The sequence below is a fragment of the Penicillium atrosanguineum genome (assembly GCF_028827265.1).
Source record: "Penicillium atrosanguineum strain IBT 20685 chromosome Unknown utg000005l_segment0_segment0, whole genome shotgun sequence".
Lineage (NCBI taxonomy): Eukaryota > Fungi > Ascomycota > Eurotiomycetes > Eurotiales > Aspergillaceae > Penicillium > Penicillium atrosanguineum.
Window position 1 is genome coordinate 1,943,007 of NW_026623137.1, and position 26,501 is coordinate 1,969,507.

The window sequence follows — 26,501 nt, forward strand, 5'->3', positions numbered from 1 at the left end:
TCAAGCTCTGTAGCTCTGTAGTTTTGTAGCTCTATTCTTCGCTGCAGGGATGGGAGCCGACTCAGAATCTAATTTTGACCATTGTGCGGTGAAGCTGGAGCCGGCTCGACCCCCCGCCTCGTTATTCGTGAGCGCCGCGATTCGAAATCAATTCTACTTCTTTTGGAAAAATGACTCCACTGTCGCGTCCCGTCGCGTCGCGTCGCGTCGGTCACGCGTGTGCCGGTACGCCGTATTTACGCACGAGCTACCGTCAACGTGGTCCTCTGTACTCTGTACTCTGTACATCTGGGCTTGGTGCGTGGTGCTTGACTTCGTCCTCTCTAATACAGAGTACGACCTGAAGTTTGATTACCACGAGTTATAGGCTTGTGTGAATCTGAAACACAAGCCCCAGTGTCTGCCGTGGGTATCCATCACAGTCTTTATGTACGAACCGAACCCCCCTCGGAATACCTGAAAGGTTTCAAAAAAGACGAGAATCAATTCATTCATATATTGTCAATTCAATGTAGTAGATTTTGGAAATATGCCCTTGATCCGAAGCCACAAATTTGCTAATAAATAATGTACCTGCACCGATACTGTTACCGCGGAAAACAAGGGGAAAAACGCCCAAGCGGGGCCGGGACCCAGAACGTACCGACGATCATCACCCCGGATGACGCCTCACTCTCCAAGTACAGCCAGGTCAACCTCCGGCTCACGAGAACGGAACAACAGCTCAACCGTCGGATCAGTAACGGATTCGGTGCCAATCTCAAAGTTCTTCGGTCTCCCGTGGTCTTCCTTGAACTTCCATTCGTACTTGAGCAACAGGTGAATGAGCAAGATCTTGGACTCATTTGCAGCGAAGAATCGGCCCGGACACGCGTGCAAGCCGTGGCCGAAGCCGAAACTCTCGCGTGTCGTTGTAACCAGCTGGAAGCGGTGCTCGTTACCGAGTTCTTGCCGCTTTTTGTAGAAGCGGTAGCCATCGTAGGTGTGTGCGTGGGGGTAGATGGATTCGTCTTCGTTGACTTGGGCTGAGACCACGATGGTCGCGCCTTTGGGAATTACGGTGCCATCTGATAGGGGGATTTCTGCGGTAGCAAGTCGGTTCATGGAGGCTGGTCGTGTGAGCGGATCGTTCGGATAACTATCAGGAATGGATAAATGCACTTACTCATGCTCACGGGGTGGGTTCGCTGCGACTCCTTCATTACGCTATCCATCAACTTCAACTTGAGCAGGCTGGTCTTCTTGAAAACTCCATCCTCGGCGGCAACGGTGCGGATCTCATCACGCAGTGGCTGGATATATTCCGGGTGTGCCGTCAAGTCATACATGATGTTTGTTAATAAGTTCGAGGTGGTATGGATGGCCGCCATGGACAATCCCACCTGGCCTCGAGACCGGTCATAGGGTAGGTTGTACGCCGCTGACAACTCTTCAATCCAGTCGAGGGCATCGGCGTGGGTACGAGGCGAGTCATCCGGCAGCTTGTTGGCACGGATCAACTCGCGCTTCTCGATCTCTCGGTTGACAATCGACCGAGCGACAGCTAGGTGCTTGCGCAACTTCTGTGTTGCCGGGATGAACCAGTGCACCAGCGGACGCAGGATGGATGGCCACTGACGCAGCTCGCGGGCTGCCATGAAGGCATCGATGGTGTAGTTGACCGAGACATTGATCCAATCCTCGTCACGGCAGACCTTCTCTCCCATGAAGATCAGCGTTGAGATCCGTGCTACCATATACGGCACCTTATGGGAGAAGTTGTATGTCTTCCATTCTGGAGCGAGTCAGTATGGAATTCTGATGAGGATTCTATCGGCATACCTGTCGAAGGAGGGAAGGCATCTTTCACCGTCGCAGCTGTCTCCCTGGAGAGTGGGATTGTCAAAGAGCCTGAGACACATCAGAATTGTTAGAGCACCACCGGAGTCGAGATTGTCCTACCGAGCGCCTGGGTCAACTTGATCCGAACTGTGTCAGTAAGGACCTTGCCAGCACCCGCGGCGTGAAACGGTTCGAACCCAGGGATGCGATCTTCGAAAAAATTCTAATAGAAATCAGTTCAGTTCCGAGAATTCGGGCTATGTAATTAACCTTTCTCGTGGCGCCCTCAAAGCTAAGGTGTGGGTGGCTCTTGATCTCATCGATATACTTCGGGTGCAGAACAATCAAGGGTCTGGTCGAGCCCATCACCTGGAAAACATTTACGCCCTGTCATCCATGGATATTTATCAGCAAATGCTCTTCAGATCGGATCATTTGCCGTACCTTGGCGAACCCCTCGGCAATCAATGCTCGTGCGGAACTGGTGAAACGAGATCGGGCTTTCTGGTTGCTTAGGTCCCATCCAGTCTTGCCCACCAGCGGCAGACGTCCGTAGGGGATTTCATCAGAAATATCATCCCAGAAGCTGGACGCAAAGATGAGCACCAGAGCGATGCAAACACCCTGTACCAGATAGGGAGTGTCGAGCAACTCCGTGAGAACAGCCATGCTGAACAAAAACAAAATACAAAGCAATAAAAAGATGTGGAAGGAGTTAAAAGAAGCATAACACAGGAGCCAGTTAGGCCACTCCTTTTGTAGATTACTCGGGTGTGGCCCAGCCGATGCGGATCCCTGGCGCACAACTACAGACGACGATCGGAAGCTAGGCCCTCCGGGCCTTAGTAGGATCCAGTGACAAAGGTCTGAGAGCCCGGATGGGAAACCTCCGATTCTGCTTTGACATCTGTACGGACAAAGTCCAAGCTTTACGCTTCGGTTACGTCGAATGCGAAAACGAGCGCCGATCTTTGGAGAATTGCCCAAATAGGCATCTCGAGAGTTGCGTCTCCGACCGACGCCTAGGATCCACTGACTTCCTATTTCTCTGTAGCGTGAATAAATGGAATGGGCTAGTCAAATTTGAGTATCACAACAGCTAGACTCGAGATGGAACTGGCACGGAAGTGTCCTCGATCGCATCCGGTGTCACTTGGCCATATCGGTATAAGTACCCCGGATTCCTTACTACACACCAGGACCATCTCGGCCATACATTATATCATTTGTCACCGGGGCAAATGCAGCTGAATAATTATCCGAGCGAGAGCCGGCCCAATAGCAGCTATACCATACTTTCTAACCACCAATCACAGCTGAAGAGGAACAATTAGGCTATGGATCATGCAGCGCCAAGACCCCGCATTCAGTCACCTCCCACGGAGGCAACTCACCTCTCGACCCTGAAACACTTCTACCTTATAACCTAACCTGACAAAATGGGAGACTACGGCCCCGCGGCACCCTCAGTCCACCCAACCCCAGTGGACAGCCCAGGCCAGCCCCAGCCCATACCAAGCGAGATCTCAGTGCTGATAACAGGGTTCGGCGTATGTGACCCCACCCCAGTGATCGTCCGGATCCAACTCGAATCCGATCCGAGAACCTCAACCTCAAGGTTGAAGCCAACTAACTCGTGTATGTAGCCCTTCAAGACCAACCTCGTCAACGCCTCCTATTTGATCGCATCCTCCCTCCCATCTTCTTTCGCCTTCCCTTGCCCCAAGGGCGCGAACCGCCGCGTCTCCCTCCATGTGCACCGCACTCCGATCCCTGTCGCTTATGCGACCGTTCGCGAAACGCTCCCAACCATTTTGAGAGATTACGCTGCGCAGCATGGTGGTAGACCTGATATTGTGCTCCATATTGGTATTGCCTCACCGAGACCATATTACTCTGTTGAGTCGCTGGCGCATCGAGATGACTATAATATCACCGATATCAACGGCCGTACCGGGTACGAGGATGGCGAGAGGCGCTGGAAACAGTTAGGTCTGCCACCTACCCTGACCCCTGGTCCTGATTCTGGTAAGGAGGGCGCGTATCCGCCGAATGACCATTTCCTGGAGACATGGAGGTCGCATGCTCCGCCGGAGACGGATCTGCGCGTCTCCAAGGACCCGGGTCATTATTTATGTGACTTTATCTTTTATACCAGTTTGTCGCTGGCTATGATGGAGAAGCAGGATCGGAATGTGGTGTTCCTGCATGTTCCTGCGGCGTCGGAAGATGCTGATATTGATCTGGGACGGAATATTGCAATGGCTTTGATTAAGACTCTGGTAACCTGTTGGATCGATGAGAATAATTCTGCGTAATTTGGCTATAGTGTATTTTTTTGGGCTTCGTGTTGTTTGATATTTTCGCGTTTCTTGCATCCGTTGGTGCCGTTGGCATTTTCTTGTCATTCTCTCCGCATATTCATGCACGCCTGGTGTTTCTCTCAAATCCCTTGTTCTGATATCCAATACACGTTTTATGTTGACACAATCCACTTCGACATCGTATTATTCACAGGTCTCGCCAGAAGTTCGCATCACGTACCGGTGTAGCAATAAGACTCTCTCCAACTATACCAGATATGACATCATCCCCAACTTCTCCAACTCTTCGAGGCGGCCACCCACGGCAAAACGCTTATCAATCGAAAACGAACTAGAACTTTACGTCCGATAATATAACTATCAATCTCAATTCTTATTCCTCCCAACATCCAAAAATGGTCGAGACAACCCCCGTCTCGATCTTAGTACTAGGACTCTTCATCCTTCTCCCAATCATCATATTCCCCAAACTAAAAGGATGGACTCACACTGCCCAATCCACAATCCTCCCACGCTTAGGCCTACGCTTCTGGCGGTCCCGGCAATCCAGCGAGATAGTCTCGTTGCGCATGTACCCAATCAAATCATGCCGCGGCTTCGAGGTCCAGAAAACCATTCTCAAAGAACATGGCCTCGATCTCGACCGTCGCTGGATGCTCGTCGATGCCAAGACAAATGAGTTCTTGACGATTCGTCAGATCCCCGATATGACGCGCATTGGCACCGCTCTTAGCGACAATGGCCTCGATCTGATCATCACGATCCCAGATGTCGATTCTGAAAGCGTGATAACCGTAAGCATACCGTGCCATCCGAGTCTGGACTGGTTGAAAAGCAACACGACTATCGCCCCAGTCAAGATCTGGGACAATGATACAGATGGATACATCTACAACGAGTCTATCAATGCCCCCTTCTCCGCATTCCTAGGCCGTCCAGTCGCACTGGTTTACAAAGGCCCAACTCCCCGCATTCTAAAAGGAAACGGCGACCCCAGCCTTTTGGGCCGGATCCAAACAACCGGGTTTCCAGACGTCTTTCCCATTCTAATCGCCTCCGAGGCATCTCTCTCCGAACTTAACAACCGTCTCCGTCGCACAGGCGTTGACCCTATTACCGTTGAACGGTTTAGACCTAATATCGTCATCAAAGGCCAGACGCCCTGGAGCGAGGATTCGTGGAAGACAGTTCGAATTAGCGGGGATAGAAAACCGCTGGATCTGGATGTTGTGGCGAGATGTGCAAGGTGTCAGGTGCCGAATGTAGATCCGGACTCGGCGGTAAAGCATAAGAAACAGCCGTGGGATATGCTTGTTAGTTATCGAAGGGTTGATGAGGGAATTAAGTACAAGCCGTGTTTTGGGATGTTGAGTGCGCCGCGCAGTGAGGGGGTTGTTGAGGTGGGCATGAGGTTGGAGGTGCTTGAGGAGACGAGCGAGCATCGGTATATCAAGGGGTTTTAAGGGGTTCAAAAAGGAAATTGAAATTGAGGAGTTCATATTTCACATGGCTGTGGACGTTCTAACGCGGCTGTGTTGTTCCAAGGATGTCACTCGGAGGTTCAAAAACTGACCTTGGAATGTTATCGGGCCACAGACTAGGAGAGGAACTTGAAAAATAACCATTATCGCCTCAATGAATGTTCGACGATAACTATCTTGAATCAAAATAAGTATATAACAAAGCATGATGAACCAGCCATTGTCCCATATTACACGTTCCAACAAAGAGCTTCAACAACGGTTGAAGACGACTCTTGCCACAGACCATCATAATACAGGAGAGCCCCCGTCTTCAATTCCTTTGAATCACTTTAAAAGCCTCAAATACCCCAGATATTTTTACAATCCTTATGTAAATGACTTCACATCTACTCTTCGCTTCCCAAGTAGACCCCAAGGGCTTGGACAGATCACTGACCTCTCAAGCCATGCAAATTAATCTCTAAACCAAGAATTCATACTCAGAACGTCTCGCACAATTCAAGGCCCTCGTCTCACTGGGCCAATATCCACTTCTTGCCCCTAAAATTATTCTCTATAACATCAATGGATTGCTTTTCCATTGTTGGTGAGTATGTATCAAATGAGCTGGGCGGTACAAAGCATTCATTGCTCTTTTAGTCAGTCCCATCTTCTGGATCCTGGTTGTCCTGTCGGATATTGTTGAGCAGCCAAGTCGGTTTTGCCACGCCTATGATCATGGCTCCGCTATCGGGACCGAGAACGTACCAGTATGTTTCTCTATTTACCGGGGTATCTCATGATTAATCTATCCTGATTGGTTGAATAGATCAGCGCTAGAGTCGAGTCACGTTGAGTCACTCCCAACCTCTTCCATCTATCACCTCGACGTCGTTAAAAACAACCTCACCGGGCCTAGTTATCCTTCATATAATTCAGTTGCTCCAAGTAGTCTTGGAATGGAACCAAAGTTCAAGATACCAATCACTTGTTAACATTTGAAACCATGCAAGTCCCAACCACCCCCTCATACAAACTATTCAGCCACCCAGGCGACCGTTCTTTCAAACTCCAATCCACCTCAAAAGACATAACCCTCCGCGTCCCTACAATAATTGAAACCTCAATCCTACTGGATATCCTTGAGAACAAAGAAAACTCCAAATTCGACAAATCTATCTCCGACGCCAACACTCAAGAACTTGAAAGCATCGCCCACCGCTGGACAACTATCTCACACCCTCTTACACACCTCAATTTTCTCATCTGGAACGGCGATACTCCGATCGGGATTGGGGGATTGGGGTGGATAGGGCCTTGTGATAAGACTCAACCCGAAGGACCACGTGCTGGTGCTGCGGGCGTTGTGCTTCAGCCGTTTGCGAGAGGAAAGGGGTTTGCGTATGAGGCTTTGAAGATGGTTTTTGAGTATGGGTTGTGTGAGCTAGGGCTTGCAGAAGTTAGAATCGGGAGTTATTCTGAGAATATACCGATGAGGATGGTAATGGAGAAGAAGTTTGGGTTGGTTACGGAAACAATAGAGGGAGTCGTTGATGAATTTGGGAATGATCTTCTATGGGTTGTTCGGATGGATGATTTGGAGTCTTTCTAGTATTTGGTGGACTATGCACGAGAACATGGGAAGAATTGAAACGCGCCACTCCCGCTATTATGCACAGAATTAGCACAACTCTTCATAGTTCGGTTCTCCATTGACTGTCTTAACGATGTGGGGTGTGTCTGACTCTCGGGTGGATTGGGATTCGGATGTTTCAGAATCTTCTCAATCAGATTGGTGTTGATGGACCTGGAACCGTGGATTGACAGTCAAAAGTGTAGTGTGGGCCTAAGTTACATCGGGAGTTTTTCAGGGTCCGTCACAATGCTCTTGTTTCTTCGCCATAAATAAACTGTCTTTACCTCAATTTGAATATTTTATCCTTCAAGTCAAGATTGGAAACCACTCTCCAAAACTACGACGATGAAGCTAGGAGTGGGTCTTCCTCTGCTAGCAAGTCTGCTGTCCAACAGCATTCCAGTCCGAGCCACCTCCAACTCCTCAATCGCTCAATGGCTTTACACCAGCGACATTGACGATGAGGCTCTCACTCTCCTGGAGCGTCCCGAGATTCAAGGAGTCCAAAGCCTTTATACCTGGAAATCCCTTGAGCCTCAGCGAGACCAATACGACTTCTCCGCTATCGCCAACGACCTCACTCGCACCCAATCCCGAGGCAAGCATCTTTGGGTCCAAATTCAAGACCGCACCTTTAGCAATGCCAATAATCCAGTACCCAAGTATCTGCACAGGCCAATCTACAACAACGGCAGCGTGCCCCAGTGCGACGGAGATGACTGCGATAACAACTTCGTCCCGGGTGGCTGGGCAACCGCCCAATGGAATCCTTACGTGCGCGAGCGATTCCAGCGCCTCCTAAAGGCCATGGCTCATGCTTTCGACGACAAGGTCTACGGCTTCAACCTCCCCGAAACCGCAATCGAAGTCCAATCCAACAACGCATCTGGCTACACATGCCAGAAATACTTCGAGGGAACCCTCGACAACGCACGCTATGCTGCCAGCGTTTTCAACCATTCCTACGTCGTGCAGTACGTGAACTTCTGGCCGTGCGGCTGGGCCAACGAGAACAACTACCTGTCGGATTCGTTCGCGTTCTTTGCAGCGAATGGTGTCGGCGTTGGTGGGCCTGATGATATTCCCTACAAGCAGACGATGGAGAATAATGCCTATCCATATATGTCTCAGTATCGGGATCAGGTGCCGATAAATGTTGTTGCGGTGCAGGAGCCTGATCTGGCGGCTATCAATCCGAAAACGGGAGAGCAGTTTACTAGGGATGAGTTTTTGGACTTTGCGGAGAAGCAGTTGGGTTCGAGGATCTTGTTTTGGGCTTTGTCAGCGCCTTGGTTGCATTAGTTAATGAATCATAGGAGAAGCTTACTAAGCATGCTTGTATTACTTTGAAGACATGATCTAGAACATAGGTTTGGTGCCGATTCACATATTCAATGGATGGCTTCGGCGCCGCAAGCCACCAGACCCTTCCCTAGCGAGGCCAGGCACAGACAGACCTGACTCGTACAATTTGTAATATTTCTGCCCAGTAGATCTCGCTTTTGATTCACTAGATGAAGGCGGTGAAGTTTCCCTTGGAGGACACGTGATGACCTCATCACCCCTTGCGGCTCTGAAAGCGTCTCATTGCGATCTTGTCTTGGTCATCAAGATGGCCATTATCTATTCCATGACAAAAGTACTATCTCGAATCCAGTCAAGGTGCTCCAATATCTATTAGTCGGCTTGTTGTGCTCCATGGCGATTCGATAGGACGATGGTCTTGGCGCTTCCCGACTATGATCAACTCAATGCACGCGAGCAACCACCTGGGCACTATCAGTCTGGTCACGCAGATTCTCTCCCTCGCTATTATTTCGCCTTTAATCGCGCTGCGGGCTTTTTCCAGGTTCCAGTTGCGCCACCAAGTCGGTATTGAAGATGGTGTGTCTCCTTCCATGTTGTCGATATCTCTGCTAATCCTTGAAGTAACATGTTATATCGCATGGGTATGACTACCTTCACAACTCAATGTATGCGTCACTGACAACAACAGGTCTTATATGTGGGCCATTCTATTTGCACTCTGTTCTGTACGAACCCTACCTTCACCTCCCGGTTCAAGGATAATTGCTAATAACTCATGATCCAGACACATACTCCGGCGGGGAAGTCTCCTCCACTTCGGAAAGCGACAACATTGAACAGAAATACAAAGTACCACCACCCAGCCTCCTTCAAAGATCCACTCTGACGATTGAAATCAGATATTTTACATAGCAACAGTGTTCTACATCCCAATGGTCCTATGCGTCAAAACCTCCCTAATCTACATCTTCATTCGGCTCTGGAGCCCATACCGCGGAAAAGTCATTTCACTCTACGCCTTCTTGATCTTTATCATACTATACTACACCATAATTCTCTTCATCAAGATCTTCACCTGCAACCCGATCCGCCTGTACTGGGAAGTCGGCCGCCTCGACGGTACATGTTTAAACCGGTCCGCCATTATTGTCACTGACTCCGTCGTCAGCGTCATTACCGATCTGGCTATTCTAATATTTCCTATCGCTCTGACTTGGACTATGCATATGTCTGTTTCTAAGAAGTTGCATGTCATTGCTATCCTTGGAGCGGGTAGTACCGCGATTGTATTTAGTATATACCGCCTGTCACTGGCTATTATGGAGTTGGGTGCTAATAATCAGGTGGATGGCTTCATGAGGGTATTGCTCTGCGAGTAAGTCTCTTCCCGGGTTTCGATTCTCGGTTTTCTGGTCTGTGGATTGTGCTGATTGATCGATTGATTGTAGTAGTGCGGAAGGTGGATTGGGTTTAATATGCACGTGTATTCCGGCTATCAATAAGCTTTTTACTGAGGTTCGCCGGAAACGACGGGAGAAGAGGGAGGAGAAACAGCGGGGCAATGGATTTTCGCGGCCGAGTCTTCGGCCGAGTGATGCGGAGAGTGCAAGTTTGTTTTTACACACTTTGCCATCAATACTTAGCCAAGAATCTTAACTAGATCATGAGATTTCTTACTGGCAAAGATGGGTGTGTGCTGCGAATCATGCCAACAATTGAATCTACCGCCTGTTGGTCGTCTAGCCACGGACTCCCGTATCACAATTGATATTTCCTCTTCCCTTTGCCAGGAATCTCTAGAGATCGGACTAATGGAGACATGTCTTCTATTGTCTCAATCTGGATCGCTTGTTTGGATGACATCAGATTTTAGATAGTGACAGAGTTTGGACGACCTGTGTGATAAGACAGTCATTGCGAAGTATCGAGTATCGGACAGCCGCACTTGCTTGCCGTCTTGACTTCACCAAATACACTAGGAAACATACTATAAAACTCCCGTATGAGCTCACTTAACTCGGGCAAGCCATCAGGGTTGCTTGTGGATCCGTGACTTTCCGCTCTCTGGTAAGCCCTATCAGCGCTTCAGTGGACCTTTTTTGGTCTTCTTAATGCTTTTTTACTCCCGTACTTGTTTCTTAGCGTTCGTGTTAAGAAGACCTTTTACCTCCTTGTCCTCGGCGAGGGTGTGCACTTATATGCGGACTTCGAATAATGACATACGCAAGCTTCAGGCTACCGGCTGTCTCTCGCATCTGCCATGAGTCTTGCGCCAGGTGTTCACAGGGTCGTGTCAACCACTCGGAGAAAGAGGTGCCCGAATAAGCCTTTTATGGGTAGGGGAGGGCCGACACATGCACATGAGGCCTGCAGAGCCCTTGACATTCATTCATGTTTTCCGACAAGTCAGCATCTACGCGTAACCTCAACTATTGGTGAATCAGCCCGGTCCTCGTATCCAGCCCCTTACCAGTAGAAAGATCGGCTGAGGCATTAATCTCCAAGCCGATTTCCATGGTATTAATGAAGACCAAGGTCGACTAGCTAACATTTCCCCTTTCTCTATTTTCACTGCCTGGGCTGGATAGTAACTCCAGAAGATTGCTTGCTTCTGTCTGTCAAGAGACTTTGTAGGCCTGGAAACCTCGATCTACTATAGCTAATTAGCAACGCGTAGCATTCACACGCTGTGTTTTGAATCTTGAAACACAGCTATCTGCATTTTTTCAGCTAGGTACTCGCCAAGGTATGCTGAGTGACTTGAGTTATTTACTTCCAAGGTTTTTTCTTTCATGACACATCTTGTTCATATATGGGAATTTGCACGTGAGGAGTGATTACCCTATATAGGCTGTGATCTTCAGTTTTCAAAGGGGCTCTTTGGTGTAGCGTAAAGGCTCCCTTCTACATATAGTGTCACTTATATGACGGCAAGATGCTTGAAGAAATTATAACGGGCTCATTGAGACAAGTCAAGATAGAAATTAATAAAGAGAATTAAAAGAAATGACAATATAAGGGAACAAGATACAGATCATCTCATAGCTTAGCATAACCGCTTTAAACGTCTCCAGCCAGGATACAATCCCCCAATCAATAGTCTCATTCAGTTGAAGGGGTTCTCGATATCTGCAGCGGGCTGAGACTCAGGCAAGCGTTCGATCACAGTCTTCATGGGCGCGACAACAGGCTTAGAGACAGGGAGGCTGCACATAATAGGATCGTTCAAGAACAAATCACAAGCATCCTTCTCGTCAGTCCGCAGCCAACCGCCATCCATACGGATGGTCTGGAGAGTTCCCCAGTGAGACTTTGCATGCTCATTAGCGGCATGAACTTGCTCCATGGCAGCCTCAACGCTGAGCTTAGCATCGTGCAGCTGGCCGTGGAGGCTTTCGATCTCGACTTGAGCACTCTCCTCTTTCTTCTTCAGCTCGTGCAGCAGCGCATTGAGTGTCGCCTTCTCCCCTTCCGAAGCTGCCAAGCCTGCCTCAAGCTGTTTTAGCTGCTCACGGATGGTCTTAACGACGACATCAAGTTCTGCGCGCAATGTTTCCAGGTGAGCATTTTCGCCCTCGAGCTTTGCGTATTTTGCCACTGCCTCCTTAAGATCCTCATGGGCCTTGGCTTTGGCAACTCTCTCGGCGTGAAGCTCCTTCTGCAAGTCAGCGACTTGCGCATTGACCTTGTCATCATGGACCTTGTCAAGCCTCTTCCACTCCGCGAACCCTTCAGTCAAGGCTTTGCGAGAGGCCTCATCTCCCGTGTGCTGATCAATGAGCTCCTGGATCTTGACCTCAAGACTCTTCACGCTAGTTCTCAACTTCTCATTCTCCTGGGTCAAAGTACAGATCTTAGACCCCTGCTCTGAGATGTTCTTCGTGAGGGCCTTGATATGATCATTGTCACGCTTGCATTGTCCCTCAAGGAACTTGTTGCGGCTATCAAGCCTAGCGTTGTTGCCCTTCAGTTTGTGGATCTCGTCAGTGGAAAGGTGCAGCTTGGTCTTGAGCTCCGTATTACGGTCACTTAGAAGCTCGATGTCTCTGTTGGCACGGCCAAGGGAGCGCTCTCGGCGAGCAGTTTCCTGTGAGGGGCCGTTGTTAGCATGGAGGATAGATCACTGGAGACTCGGGCGATTCTAACCTCTTGTTCCTGCATGGCCACCCAGCCGAGTCGCTCGACAAAGGCATCAGTCCAGGCAACCAACCCTTTAAGTTCACGAGGGAATGGCAGGGCACCGAGATACTCGGGAAATCCAGCTGGTCGAGCATGCTTCACGCAATCGAAGTTGCGAGCCACGGTTTGGCCTACAGACTCTGTCTTCTTGGACACATCGTACTTGGCATTCAAGGCGGGCTTGTGGGTGATAAGTTCCTTTGCGTCGTTGCTTGCCTTCAAAGCCGAGACGCCGTTCCCGTTGGTGCCGTTGGTGCCGTTGGTAGTTTGGATGGTCTTGGTTGGTGCTGCCGGAACACTGGCAGTGTCATTGGAGCTGCTAGGAGAGTCAGCACGATCCTTTCGCTTCCTAGGCAGAGGAGAGGATGCTGACATTGTAGTAACTTTGGAAGGTGCCATTGTGATGTTTCTGTCTAATGGATGAAGTTTCAAGGGCTCCAGGGCTTTCGTGATGGTCGTTGCTGTCTGAAAGAATTGACGGGAACTAGCCCTCTATATATAATTGTGGACCTCCTCGATGCCGGTGTCTCCAGCCCCGGTAACAAGTGCTCAAATCGCACGACTTCCTAGTTCACCCCGTAGGCTATTTTGCCTACAATCTACTCTGTCCATCACATAGTAGGACATGTGAGTGGTTCGGGACGGGCCGCCCCACATGTCGGCTCCGTGAACTGCCCCAACTTCGTCAACTCCGTTCCTGCAGATGAGGGCAGCTGAAGAACGCGCTAGCGTCGGCTCCAAACTCCCTCGCCTTAGATTTCCGAATCACTTGTCCAGGTGATCTCGTAAGCCGCGTATGTTCCCTCGTTATTGGTTTAAGTTCTTTGGAACCAGGTCTGACCCCTCGGTGTCTGCTGAAACCCTATCTCGGCCATGCCGACAATGTTCTACTTCTGTGGCGCCACACAGCTCTCTGTGCCCCTATATCCGGCATTGGATGACACTTGGGCATTCTCTGTGCGTACGATGAGCCAAAGCTCGGTCTTGCCGCTATGGCTCTTGTGATGGTCTCAAGAGCGAAGCAGTCATTCGTCTAACTCTCTCCGGGTATTCTAACCCGAAGCAAGAACTTCAGCTGTAGCAAGTATGGTGCAATTAACCGTAGTATGATATTGGCCCGTTACTGGCTCCTAGCATCGCCAGTAACAGACTCGCTACACATGTCTATTTCTGCGCTCGGGCTGTCCGACGCTCGACTGCTTTCCCCGCATTTCTATCAAATATGCCTTCATGTAGCTAGGCTTGTTCTATCGGTTGCCTTATATACGCAGAATATCTAGTAAAGCAATAACTTCACTTGTCCGAAACAAAAAGCAACTAATCGCTCAGAAATAAATCATGTTGCTAAAATCTCCCATACCTTCGGATGACATCCGTGCTGGATCAGGTACCTCATAGCCTCATAGTCGAGAACTAAGTGCAAAGTAGCATGCGTTTCCCTCATTTCACATCTAATATCGACAGTCTTCGGGTCTTCTGAAGTTTTGTGGCACTTAATGTGTCCTTTGTAAAAGACGTACATTCTGCCTCCGTACCCCTTGGACCTACTAAGGCCAATAGCAACTGGAAGACAATCCTCTCTATTCTTTGCATCTGCCTGCATGGCATGTTTCTCAACCCAGTTATGGCGGACTTAGACTTCCTCTATCACGAGGGATTTGTAGCTGTTGAGAGAAATTAATGTTCGCTATGCCGTAAAATACGGCGGTCAGACACTGGGCTTGACGTCAACCATGGTTTACGCTTGCAATTGGCATAATTGCAACGTGTTTACAACTCAGCTCAAGGTAGCAACAGATCCTCATCTCAATCACAATAGCCCAATCACGATATCTCCATACAAGTCAGCCTCCAAATCTAGCTTCACCTTGGCATGCAGATCCAAGTGGATCTTGATATTTAGGCTGCCGTTATCATTCTTCTTCACCTCCTTGTCTTTATCATTTCGCTTGTCCAGTTCACGAGCGGCGGCGGGTCCAATCAGCTGACCTCCATTAGCCATAGTGTCAAGGTCCACTAGATTGTCGATGGGGTCGTTGCTCGAAGACGAGCTTTCTGAGCCCTGGCGGCCCCTCCGGTTTCCTTTGCCAAGGCCGGTGGTGACGCCACTGCACCGGTCGACTCTCCGATTAGCCTTTGGTACTTGGAAAGAGGGGTCTTGTTGCATATAGAACAGTAAAATGAGAGTGTATAGAAAGAGCTGAGATCTAATGTACCTCAATGCTGGGATAGGGTCGCCCATGTTTGTGCTCGTAATCTGTGGCTTTGGGGTAAAAGCTGCAAGAATGGGACATCTGTATTAGGTTTTTCGGTTGATCATACAGCAAGTAAATGGACATGAAACTCACTGAATAGGCTGTAATAAAGATTTGATTGATGGGTATGATGAAAGGTTATTTTGCTTGACGTTTGAGCTGAAAGAACGGGCAAGATATATTTGATCCCTTGCAATGGGGTATGTCCGCATCTCCCCGGAGCCCTCAAATATGAGAATGGTGAACGCAGCGAGTGACACAAATCAATATGGATCTAGAGGTAACTCCCGGAATCCCAAAGTCAATGCTAAAGTTTGTTTCTGTGGAGCGACCAAAGACGCATGGTTATTCCAGCTGCCGGGGCCGAAAAACACTCGCCGTGTGCGGATATTGGAACTTCCATCTCGTGTTATCATAGATGATGCACCTTGGTAGCCAACCACTGGGTCGTAATCTTAGGAAGTGTGGATTATTACCACTACCAAACCTGATATTAAAACCCTGTGATCTCTTGCGTCAAATTGACCGGGAGACCTTTGTTACGACAGATACGTGGACGTACCCAGTTCCATCACTGGGCCTGAGGTCAAGCCGACGAGATCGCCTTTCCGAAAACTTATTAGAAGGATTTCGAGATCAAGCTATGGATTACGGGCGTGACCAATTTCTCTGTTCAATGAGCACACCGCATGATACTCTACACAAAGATAGTATTAGGTGTTTTTATGATGACGGCAATGGTCCCAACGATCATTGGAGTGAATGAGGCCTCCAAGGGCACCCGGAACCATGAAGAGCGCAGGCGTGAGAGTGCGCGGCAACAGCGCTGTCACCTTTCGGTGCAGTGCATGCCTTTGGATGGATCACCGCAACAGGGATTGGCAACTCATAATGCCAAAGTATTCTTGGGAGCAGATAAAAAGGCACGTCACTTTCTTGACGACTAACTGACTTGTATCTACTTTTGTGTATCGGCCATTTAGGTCAAGATTGCTTGTGATGTACTAACCGAAATCCAGATATACATTACCAAATCTCCCAGCCCGCAACTTTCTCCATTACATGGTGGCTTCTATCAATATCCAGATTTCTCTCCTGGCAACACAGCAGGCTTCGTCTCCATCACAGGCGAAACACCTCCAACTGTCCGCTGGATTTATCTGGATTCGCAGACCCATGAGATGCGATGGGGAGGGAAACAAGATACTGAGGGAAATATCTGTGGCCCTTTCGACTGGACACAGGATGAAGAGCGAATAACACTACAGGGTTGGGAAGGCTGGTTAGCCGTGCGACTTCCGCATGACGAGAAGAAAGCTGAAGAGTTAGGTTTGGAAGATGGCCCAGGTCTTTGGAGACTTTACTTCGACCGACACGACAACGGGGCCGATTTGCCTCCAGGTGCCGAAGCACTAGAAGTCACACTCAAGCGAACGGTGGCTCAATCCTGATGCAACGTTTGGCTTAATGTCAAATTTGGAGCTCGTTAATTGCACTGTGTTACAATTTTGCGAGCTGTCAAGTCCCCATTCCTAGCTCTGAGGTTTCACTTGGCTTTCAACGAATAATGTGGATTCCACCTTGTCTATAGTCTTGTCCGACGTCATAGCGCTGACCTCCATAGCGTCCACAACATTTGGGGTACCGTAGATACAACCACAACAAACCGGACCCTATGATTGATATGAGGACGTAGAATAAAAGTCAATCATCGTTTTTCCGAAGTGAGAACAAGATTTCGGCGTCCCATTTCTGGCAATCCCGTGCACGCGGCATGTCGGTCGCGTCCAAGACATAGCAGAATGATCGAGACGCGACAGGTAAGGCGGACCGCAGGAGATCATCCCATAGATAAATACAATTCATCCTCGGCTCACACGCCAGTCGTTCCCGCTATTTGAAGGGAATTCCATGTCTCAACCAAGATCATTTTGCTCGCATTGTGTTACCCTTTCGGATCGGGTCGAGACCCACTATAACATCACCTTCACCTTGTGTTATTGAATTGCGTGCCACCTGAACCTCTAATTAGAAATTTCCCGATGCGTTCGACGACAAAGCTGACGATTATTTTGGCGCTAGGCTACAAGAATCTATTGGGGAATTGGAACCATAGACTTCCTCCCAATTATTGAAGTTAACAGATGACAGAGTACTCACTTGTTGGATGACCACTAGCTTCACAATTGATCGTGTCCTTTATCTCACTATTTCCATGTCAGTGATTCCAAATATCTATGACTATTGGCGTGTTCGAGATGCCCATGGACGTCTAACGATGGTACAGATGTGGACCTCTTGTAATCGAACTGGTTCGTGAGCTTCCCCGCTCCTATCCAAATATCATTATTCAATGGAATTCATGGAATGTCGTAGCGTTTCCAGCGGCATGAGACAGCATTCAGCTTCCCAGATTCACGAATCAATATGAGTCAACTCCAGTAGATAAACGATACGCCTTCATTAGTCAGGGACGGCTTCGAAGCATTGAGTCTGACCAAGGAAAGTCTCTCGAGGGTCTTCGGCCGTATACTTATATTTCAGTCATTCGTACTCCGATAAACTATTTCACATCAGACGCATCCAACAACTTCTTCCGCCGTCGATATAGATGTCACCTACGTTTGAAAGTCTCGCTATGCATGAGATACTCCTACGAGGGCATTGGAAGTTTGCTACGGGGGTCCTACATGCTATATTCAATCTCTTTTCTTTTCGACAAAATCATGCAAGTAAGCAAGAGATGACTTCAGATCTCGTACAGCTGTATAAAGGAGTTCCATGTACCGAAGGGCGGAGCCAGATTCTCCTAGCAGTCATAGTCAGCTCTCTCCTACTCAGTCTCGGTCATACGATGTACACAAGACGCCTACAAACATCCTGATCGGGAATACGCCATTATTGGCATTAGTACTGTGAGCTGGGAATAAAATGATTATATCAACATTTGCGCATCATCGCGTTAGTCCCCGCTGTAGCTCTAGTGCTTCTCGTACGGATAGACCGTTATTCTAGGCTATTAATTTAGTCTTACAAGCACGCATCTGCCTTCGCGTAGCGTTTGCGGCGCGAAGCTACTTATTTTCTTACTCGAAAACTATATAATATTAAGGATATGACTTTATTCTAAGGTAATGTCATAGTGGAATAAGTCCGTAAGGTGGGTCTGGATGTTTCCGTGGTACTTGAAATGACTTGGCTTTTTAGTATAGGCTATTGTTCAAGTCTATGTACATTCTCGGCTCCTCTAGTTCTTCAACTGCTTGCTAGCTGATACACACCAGTTGTTCCATTCTGTGAAGAAGGATGGCTGCACATGGCACTTGGTGCTGCGCAGCTGCTCTTTTCTAGTTGAGGCGTATACGTCCACCACGTCTGAGATGGAGGCCTTGTCGTCGGCAACTAGAACCTTGACAATGAGCAGAGATGCCTGGCTGGAGGCAGCAGCGTGCGCGGGAGGTCCGCTGTGGCAAGCCTCCTTGTGGATAGCGCGGAGAAGCTCCCAGACTGGCTCGGCGTCGCCGTTGATATTGGGCACGGCATTGCCCTTGCACAGCTTGGTGTACTCGCGGAGCACGCTGTTAGCCTTTCCGGCGATCTGCTTGACGGAGGAGCGGCGAGCGAGGCGGAGAAGGGGTAGGAGTAGATCCAGGGCGAGAAGGCTGGAGTGGCATTTCTTCACGTAAATTTCGATCAGGTCGAGCACACGGTTCTTGAAGTTGATCATGTTCTCGCGAGCGTCCTTCTTGTCTTTGATTTGGTCGGCAGCTTGCTTGCGGGCTCGGAAAACGTTGGCTAGGGACTCGTCCACCTGGTCCATCTCGTCGTCGTTCATGTCGGCGTCCGATTCGGAGTCGGCGGCGTCGTCGTCTGCGCGGTGAGTGCCCAGGGCGGCGGCCAATTTGGCTTCGAAGGCGGCGACTTCGGCGGCATCTTCTTCGTTGTCCTCTTCTTCATCTTCATCGGACTCAGACTCGGACTCGGAGCCTTCGCCTGCCTCGACGACCTCGACATCGCTGTCCATTTCGTCAACGTCGACCATGTCCTCATCTTTGTCATTATCATGGTCATGCTCCTCATCGTCCTCCTCGACATCTTCACCGTCATCCTGGTCGAACATCTCTTGCTGGCCAGCCAAGCTCTCTTTAGCTTCCAAGATCTATAACTCAGTTAGAAAGAAAATGCCATCATCGGAATCACAAATACGTACCGAGATCAATGACTCTAATCCATTCTCGGTGACCTGGTCGGCAAAGGCACCAAACACCTGCTCGCTCATACGGCGGAACAAAGCCGACTGCTTCGAAGCAAAGGACAGCAAGATTTCAACCAAAGCATCAGAGGCATCAGAAGTATCCTCCTTCTTCGAGCTCTCGTCACCCAAAAACTTGGTATAACAGAACTCCAGCTCATCCAGCATAGACACGGCGTCGGCATCACCACTGTACACTTGCAACACGGTCATAGAGTAAAGAAGCTTGAAAGCAGAAAGACTGGAAGCCTCGCCCTTCTTCTCCTTGCTGGAAAGTTTTTTCAGAGCCTTGAACGCGTTCTTCACAGAGGCCTGCAATTTATCATCGATGCTGATAATGAACTTGCCGTACTCTTCGGACTTGGCTCCGTCGCGGATCTGGCGCACGACGGCGTAGGGGATAGTTGAGGCATACTTCTGAGATGCGAGGAGACTGTTCAAGGACGAGTTGATTCGGTTCCTGAGAAGTTCTTGTGTCGCTTGGGTGAAGGCTGGCTCGGGGACCAGCTCGCGGGCACCATCACCCTTGAAGTAGGCGAAGCGCACGAAGGTGGACAGGATCTGCTCGAGGACGGATTGGCAGTCTTCCTCGGAGTCCTTGTCGCCGGAGGTAGCCTTCGAGCGCACAATCGAAAGGAGAAGGTGAGCGACGAAGTTGCGGTTAGATGAAGCGAACTTCTCGTCGGTTGTGCCGGGGCGGCTGAGGAACTGCTCGAGCATGGGCACGATCTCTTGAAGGGCTTCGCGGTTGGCCTCGGACACTATCTTCTCGACAGTTTTTGTCTTGGTAGCCTGGTCGAAATTGAGCGTGCCGCTGGTCTGGATCAGGCCACGGACGGCGGATGCAGCGAAGCTGGGCTCCCTAGACACGCGGGCAGGAATGGCCTTGGAGGCCTTAACGGCCATGCGGTGAAGGTAGCGGTCTTCAACAGCGAGCTGATTCATCAGGCAGCGGACCAGATTCTTGGTGAAAACGTGAGAAGCGTGTTCTGGGGAGCCTTCGTTGAGAACTTTGTTGAAGAGAAGGAAACCCCAGTACTTGCGCTCATCGGACGAGGCAGAAGCGAAGAGTCCATTGTCCACAACCTCAAGCCAGAAATCGGCAAAGCTCAAGCGAGCATGCTTGTTCTTAGACTTCGGGTTTTCATCGCTGGTACGCGACAGAACAGCTTCCCAGGCAAAGTGGAGCTTGGAGTTCCACACTCCAGAGGACTTGGCCTTGTTACCATCCTCCTGCTCCGTGGAAGACTCCTTCATAATCTTGGACAGACTGCCGCGCTCCTTGTGATCCAGAGGATCGTCGTGCTTCCAAGTCTTGCTGGGGAAATTGGCCTTGGGGAACATGTCCCTGGCAGCCAGCCAGATCGCAACACCCTCCGGGGTCGCGGCCAAATTGTACTCGCACAGGCGGCTCAACGCAGCCTCCACAAATTTGACATCCATGTCGCGTGCAGACAGGTCGTATATACAGCGGTAGATAATCCAACCGCACTCCTCGCGGAGCCAGGGCTTCTTCTGGGCGAGTTCGAAGATCATTTCAATGACCTTGGTCCAGTGTGTGAACGGCATGGAAGGGTTGAAGAGGATGTTCGACTTGATCATCGCTTCGGCACCGAAGAGACGGCCGAAATGGTGGTCGCGTTGTTCCTTTTTGCGTACTGGATTAGCAAGACTTCACAGCTCCTAATTTTATCGCGACATACCTGGCCCGTCTCACCACCAGCGGCGTTGGTCTGTCTCTCCCATAGACTGAGAACATTCTCAATAGTAATGTCCGAGTCCTCGCGCTTGACTGAGAAGATTTGCGTGAGGACCTCCGTCAAGGCGATCGAGAACCCAATGCGCGCAGCCTTGCGGGGACTGCAAAGACCTCGGACGAGTCGAAGCAAGACCTTCTTGATCTGGTCATCTGAAGGCTCCTTATCGGGTGTGAATTGCGACACCAGGCCCTGAGCAGCCTTCAGGCGGATCTCATCCTTTTCGCTGGCGAGGTCCTCATAGATCTCGACAAGCTTCGTGTCGACGTTGTAGTGCTCGCGGCGCCGTTTGAAGCCCATTTTGTAGGTGGGTCTGATAACCAATTGGCTTGCAATTCGGCGATCAAAGGGGGTGGCTTCGGAATTGAAGCTGATCGAGGGGATGCTCCTGGCCGTTGGACATTGCTCACGAGGGCGCAGAAAATTCGGGAGGCGGTTGCTCTTTTAGGTTTAGCGTACTCCGATACGCCGATAAGGATTTTGATGACGGGGCTGATCTGTCGACCTCCATTGCGGGGGAAGTTGTAGGGGCTTTGGAAAATTATTGGTTGGTTTGTGTTTAAGATGGGCATAAGATACTAATTGATAAAGATTTTTTCTCGAAATGCTCGTTGTGGCGCAATTGGAGGTGAATGTAGTCTAATGGATTAGAAATATATCCTACCCATGCCCAGGTGGACTTGCAAGGGATATAGAACAGACCTCATAACGTTTTAATGTTCACTTGGACGTTCCAAAACTTCTTCAAGCCTTGATTCTTGAAATATTCTTATCAGAATCTTTCTGACATCTTCTGATTCATTTCTCAAGAAGCTACTGTTAAACATCGCGAGCAAGTCGAACAGATAACCACGACCGCCATCGAGACCCACTTACAATGTCTCCTTTTCTCAAGTCCAACATCAGACCTCGAGAACTATAGGTAACATCTAAAGTCACACGTCCAGCATCACCTTCCTGTAGCCCCTAAATCTCACATATGACAACGCAAACAGCGCTTCACAAATTAATTCATCATGTCCTCGTATCAGTCAATTGCTGCGGACAACCAAGTTGTCCGGTCAACTCACCCAGCTTCAAAACCACGAAACTCATAACCCAGTTATACAAGTACCAGACCGAAAGAACAAAAGTTTCAACTATCGACACTTTCGAAATCCCGTATTTTAGCCAAAGCAAACATCCAAGGTGATGAGTAGTCCGCATTCCAGCCCGAAATCTGACCAGTCCTCCTGAATGCCTCATTCAGGGGAAGCCTGGAATCCAACAGCCCACCGAAATTTCGTCACCCAAAAATGAAGATCCGGAAACCGACATCACTAGAACCGTCACGCCAGCTGCCTTATCCACCTAGGCGATGATGCTTCTTCCCTATTCCCCATGGGTTGTCCGGACACCCGCCGAGCTATCGAATTGGGCGTGCCCACGACCCCATCTCCAGCCGGGCAACATTGGAAAATACTCCTATAATCTGACACATTGCAGGAAGATTATGATTCGGATTTGCAGGAAGGTAGAATTGCGGAGCACAGGATTAGTTGTGGCGAATGTATGATGTATGGCGATGCATGTGTCCGGGCGCATAGAGGTCGGTCGATATATGTTGAGAATAAACTCCGTCCGGCATGGCAACCCGGGCAACAGGGCGGGAACGGACAATATATCAACTTTTTTAGGGGGTCGAGACTGTCAGGCCCATTGTTCATGCGTCGTTTATAACTCTATCCTGCAGCGTTATGGTAGTTGACACGTACTTTGCCACGGAGGAGAGGTGTACGTGGACTTGCGCCATGCATTTACCATGCGTTTATGGAATGACAGCTACAGCGGCGGCTGCATAATGGACAATGGATGTGGAAGGTGGGCGTGGAGATCAGTGTTCGTTTGATTTTCTTGTGCGAGCTAGTTGGACCAAGTGCTACATGTCTACTGAAGGCGGTTGATTGATCGCGCACTGTGATCTATCGCGGAGGTGCTACTTAAAGACTAATGGGTAGGATTGAGGGCCACGATCGGGGCTGTGCGTTGTGGAGTAACAAGTTGCCTTATGCTGCATATGGTGTGGGCTTCCCACTAGATGAGTGATAGCATCAATTTTTCAGGGGGCTTAAGTGGCTAGTCTCAACTGCTGACAGGCACGAAATTGAGGGGGCGTGGGCTTGGGGGGAGGGGGGAGGGGGGGTCTATGGCAGCCGGGCTGGTCAATAGTGTCGCAGATCGGGGATGCTGGGCTAGTCGTGTCGTTTTTGACAAATTTTAAGACGAGGCTGCCTGCGAGTAATGCGAGTATGGGTATTTCCAGTATTGTCGATGTATTCAGATACAGTCCCAGAATAATCGGCGCAAATCAAGATCTGGCGACCATCTATTATGAGTTGACATCACTGATTGCGGGACAGAGTCACGGGATTCCGTATTGTGTTCGCGTCTCCGAGAGTTTGGGTTTGTTTATCGGAACGCGCCCGTAACAGCTGACATCACCACGAGTTGGAACACATGGGTGGTCCAGACACCGGGATGTGATGGACCCCGCAGGCGCGACAGGACATTATCGGCTGGCGAAGGCTTACGACTGGTCCGTTGCACATGGTATTGTGACGCAGCTGACGGATCACATCATCCTGATTCCTCCCTGACCCCACTAGAGCAGTTAGTGGCGCTGTGGAGGAGCTGAGATCGGACAAGACCGACCAGTCACCCCGGTCGAGATTGGGGAACAAACTAGGGTCATCCCATAAGGATGCAGCCGCCTACCCGTGTGATTGGCATCTTTCCTGCGCGGCAGCTGTAGACGAGGCTATCTGAGCCCGAGCGTGATAAACAAAGACGCTCGATCCACGACGCGTCCGTGTTCATTGTAAACAACAGAGCCTAGACTCTAGGCTCTAGCTTCAACGTCATGAACAGTCATAGTTTCACTATATCCGGCTAGGATATATTAATAGGAGATCAATTGATCAAGACCGGATGAAAAATGCCCACTAAGTGACGTAGCAACACGGACCAGCATGGGGTCAACGCCGCGCACTATCTTTGACTCGGGCGTAGGACAATTCACCGCTATTCAATTGACACGGGCTCTGTAACAGGGCATGTTGGACTACGACACCTGCAGGCTGATGCGTGATGCGGGGTCCACCAGCTGTCTGGACCGACAGGGTAGAAATCGACCGGCGTTTCATTGGAAACTCACAGTGCCTAGAATAGAAAGTCCTGGGGTGCAGTAGTTGGAGGCGATCTGGCGTCCACTGTAACTGGATGGTTTGTCGCCGACTCCATCCACTAGGAGTTTCAGGTCCATCACAGAGCCGCGTTGATATCACGGTGGCAAATTCGAGGCAAATTCGCTCTATTTCTGCGAGTCTAGCGCGTCTTCAAGACTTGATCGAGACCAGGACTCTCATTAGAATGGACGATCATTTGATCCCGGTCATGAGCGCGGATCAGTGTTTGCCTCGGGTGGGCTCTGGAGGTTCGGACCTGTTTGGACCCGCATGTTCATGGACGCGACACACCCAGTTCTTGGACTGTTTGAGCCGGGTGTTTATGGCAGTGACGTTGTACCTGCAGAAAGTAGAAGCTCGGCCCTAACGACCGCTCAATTTCTCAATTGGGACCTGGGATGTCAGGAACCTGGCATCCTAGGATGCCCCATTGCAGAGGATTGGGTTGACCGCGCGACGGTCGGAAGGGACCATCGGAAGGTTTCAATAGAAGTCCCTGGGCAGAGCCTTAATAGCTAAAACATGAACCCTAGGTACCAAGGGGGCCAAGGGATGCGCGACATTGAACGTTCCCCTCGCCGGACCCTTGATCTACGCCCTGGCGGCTGGGAATGCGTGCACCTGCAAGGGCATTCATCCTGAAGTATGAGATTCCATCACCATTCCTTACCGGATGCTACATCTCTTGGGATGGTGGGGTGCAGCACTGCTTAATCGCATCCTAACCGGGCAATGATCTCGCCGCTACAAATGCCGCGGATTGCGATCTCGAGATTACCATCACGATCCCCCAATGACTGCCTCGGATACCTATTCCCGGAGAATTGGACCTGATCACAGGTCTCGATCGGTTCCTTCTTCTTATCGGATGCTTCATCTCGGGCTTGCTCATCACGGGAATGATCGGCCGAGCGTTGCAACTCGCCATTCAGGCCGGGGTTTGCATCTCCCGAACGGGTAACGGGCCTCGCGATGTACAAAGGGACAGGAAGCATTCAGGTTCAAGGTAGGAGCGACGTTGGATATCGGAACTCTTGCAGAAGAATTGAATTCCGGGGTCAGAGTCATGCTTCATCCTTGCATAATGCATCACTTGCATCTTAAACTTTGTGAACCTCGTTTGCACCGTTTTGGCTTTTCTGAGCTCGAATTTTCCGAGCAAGTGGAACGGAGTGGAGACCGAGCTCGTTAGACTCGATCTCGCTCCGTTTTTTCAGCTGAGCTGTCTTACGGCACACACGGCTCGTGAGCGCAATAAATTTTTTTTTTTTGCTAGGTGGATACGGAAGACCCATGGAAGATGCACGGAACAGTCCGTTTTGGTACCTGGGAAGCGTATATGCCCTGAATCATTCGTACTACGGGAAACGGGGTATTCAGAAGGAAAATTCTCATTCACGAAAATGTTAAATGGAGGTTCATCCATGGAACCGACAGTACTAGGGATCTCCTCGCTTTTGATCTTCCTTCACACCTAGCATGTCCCTAGGGCTCCAAGGCCAGGGATGTGAACCTCGAGACACATGGTCGCCAAGAAATTGGGATCCAGTCCGGAAAAGAATGAGAGCGGAAGAAATAGAGTGAAAGCTGATAGGCGAGCAGTTGCTGAGCAGCCGGTAGTCTGGACGATGGGCGGCAAGGGAGTCCGGGCAACCAGACTGGGGCCAAATACCCTTTTCCGCAACCCCCTTTAGTGAAGCGCACATCTATACCACGAATGGACAGGCCGGAGCAAAAGATTGAGAGAACATGCATACTCCAAGCAGGAGATCGTACCTGACGTCCTCCGCACATGGGGTCCACTGTAGTATAGACCAAAGAGTGTTAGTCTAGCGCGTGCCTGAGAAACCTGTAATTACGTATTGGCACATTACCCGTGCGGTACCTCACTGCCTCAGAAACGGTACCGTACCCTATCTGGAGATCCTCCCCACTTGCGTTGCCATTGCAACAGACCCATCCCTTCAGCTTCACGAGGTTTCTTTCTTCAGTCAGTCCTGTTCCACCTTTTCTCTTCTTTCTTGACACTCGACTTTCAACATTTCGACATTCTCGACTCCTCGGCTATCCCTCGACAACCTCCTCCTTCCTATCCCAACCTTCGTACTACAGGTCTCACATCAACTTTCGTGACCCTGTACTTCCACCCCCTCAGCCACCATTGCCCACGAGCTGCCGCCCCTCCCAATTGCAGATACCGACATATTCGACCCATAGGACCCCTCTTCCCTCGGTATGGCTCTCTAAACTCCCCCGCCATTGCAACACAAGACTCTCAGGTT

General features: G+C 49.9%; 10 protein-coding genes across 10 annotated transcripts; 6 read left to right on the forward strand and 4 right to left on the reverse strand.

The window, feature by feature from the left end:
* Positions 1–669: 669 nt before the first annotated feature.
* On the reverse strand, positions 670–2,490 carry N7443_006975 (cytochrome P450; the record flags this gene model as incomplete). The annotated part of the gene is made up of 6 exons (XM_056887031.1): positions 670–1,109; positions 1,166–1,774; positions 1,822–1,890; positions 1,942–2,044; positions 2,092–2,208; positions 2,266–2,490. The coding sequence occupies 6 exons, from the start codon at positions 2,488–2,490 to the stop codon at positions 670–672; spliced, it is 1,563 nt and encodes a 520-aa protein (XP_056740680.1).
* Positions 2,491–3,260: 770 nt separating this feature from the next.
* Positions 3,261–4,139, forward strand: N7443_006976 (putative pyroglutamyl peptidase type I; the record flags this gene model as incomplete). Its single annotated transcript, XM_056887032.1, has 2 exons — positions 3,261–3,371; positions 3,468–4,139. 2 exons carry the CDS (start codon positions 3,261–3,263, stop codon positions 4,137–4,139), a joined length of 783 nt encoding a protein of 260 aa, XP_056740681.1.
* Positions 4,140–4,540: 401 nt separating this feature from the next.
* On the forward strand, positions 4,541–5,608 carry N7443_006977 (MOSC domain-containing protein; the record flags this gene model as incomplete). Its single annotated transcript, XM_056887033.1, has 1 exon — positions 4,541–5,608. One exon carries the CDS (start codon positions 4,541–4,543, stop codon positions 5,606–5,608), a length of 1,068 nt encoding a protein of 355 aa, XP_056740682.1.
* Positions 5,609–6,614: 1,006 nt separating this feature from the next.
* Positions 6,615–7,220, forward strand: N7443_006978 (GNAT family N-acetyltransferase; the record flags this gene model as incomplete). Its single annotated transcript, XM_056887034.1, has 1 exon — positions 6,615–7,220. One exon carries the CDS (start codon positions 6,615–6,617, stop codon positions 7,218–7,220), a length of 606 nt encoding a protein of 201 aa, XP_056740683.1.
* A 369-nt stretch (positions 7,221–7,589) lies between these two features.
* N7443_006979 (uncharacterized protein) lies at positions 7,590–8,546 on the forward strand (the record flags this gene model as incomplete). Its single annotated transcript, XM_056887035.1, has 1 exon — positions 7,590–8,546. One exon carries the CDS (start codon positions 7,590–7,592, stop codon positions 8,544–8,546), a length of 957 nt encoding a protein of 318 aa, XP_056740684.1.
* Positions 8,547–8,983: 437 nt separating this feature from the next.
* N7443_006980 (uncharacterized protein) lies at positions 8,984–10,208 on the forward strand (the record flags this gene model as incomplete). The annotated part of the gene is made up of 5 exons (XM_056887036.1): positions 8,984–9,193; positions 9,241–9,277; positions 9,337–9,401; positions 9,452–9,927; positions 10,001–10,208. 5 exons carry the CDS (start codon positions 8,984–8,986, stop codon positions 10,206–10,208), a joined length of 996 nt encoding a protein of 331 aa, XP_056740685.1.
* A 1,450-nt stretch (positions 10,209–11,658) lies between these two features.
* On the reverse strand, positions 11,659–13,130 carry N7443_006981 (uncharacterized protein; the record flags this gene model as incomplete). Its single annotated transcript, XM_056887037.1, has 2 exons — positions 11,659–12,639; positions 12,699–13,130. 2 exons carry the CDS (start codon positions 13,128–13,130, stop codon positions 11,659–11,661), a joined length of 1,413 nt encoding a protein of 470 aa, XP_056740686.1.
* A 1,411-nt stretch (positions 13,131–14,541) lies between these two features.
* Positions 14,542–14,898, reverse strand: N7443_006982 (uncharacterized protein; the record flags this gene model as incomplete). The annotated part of the gene is made up of 1 exon (XM_056887038.1): positions 14,542–14,898. The coding sequence occupies one exon, from the start codon at positions 14,896–14,898 to the stop codon at positions 14,542–14,544; it is 357 nt and encodes a 118-aa protein (XP_056740687.1).
* A 777-nt stretch (positions 14,899–15,675) lies between these two features.
* On the forward strand, positions 15,676–16,437 carry N7443_006983 (uncharacterized protein; the record flags this gene model as incomplete). Its single annotated transcript, XM_056887039.1, has 2 exons — positions 15,676–15,885; positions 16,006–16,437. The coding sequence occupies 2 exons, from the start codon at positions 15,676–15,678 to the stop codon at positions 16,435–16,437; spliced, it is 642 nt and encodes a 213-aa protein (XP_056740688.1).
* Positions 16,438–18,233: 1,796 nt separating this feature from the next.
* On the reverse strand, positions 18,234–21,295 carry N7443_006984 (DNA-directed DNA polymerase POL5; the record flags this gene model as incomplete). The annotated part of the gene is made up of 3 exons (XM_056887040.1): positions 18,234–19,145; positions 19,197–20,885; positions 20,942–21,295. 3 exons carry the CDS (start codon positions 21,293–21,295, stop codon positions 18,234–18,236), a joined length of 2,955 nt encoding a protein of 984 aa, XP_056740689.1.
* Between the last annotated feature and the right edge of the window lie 5,206 nt (positions 21,296–26,501).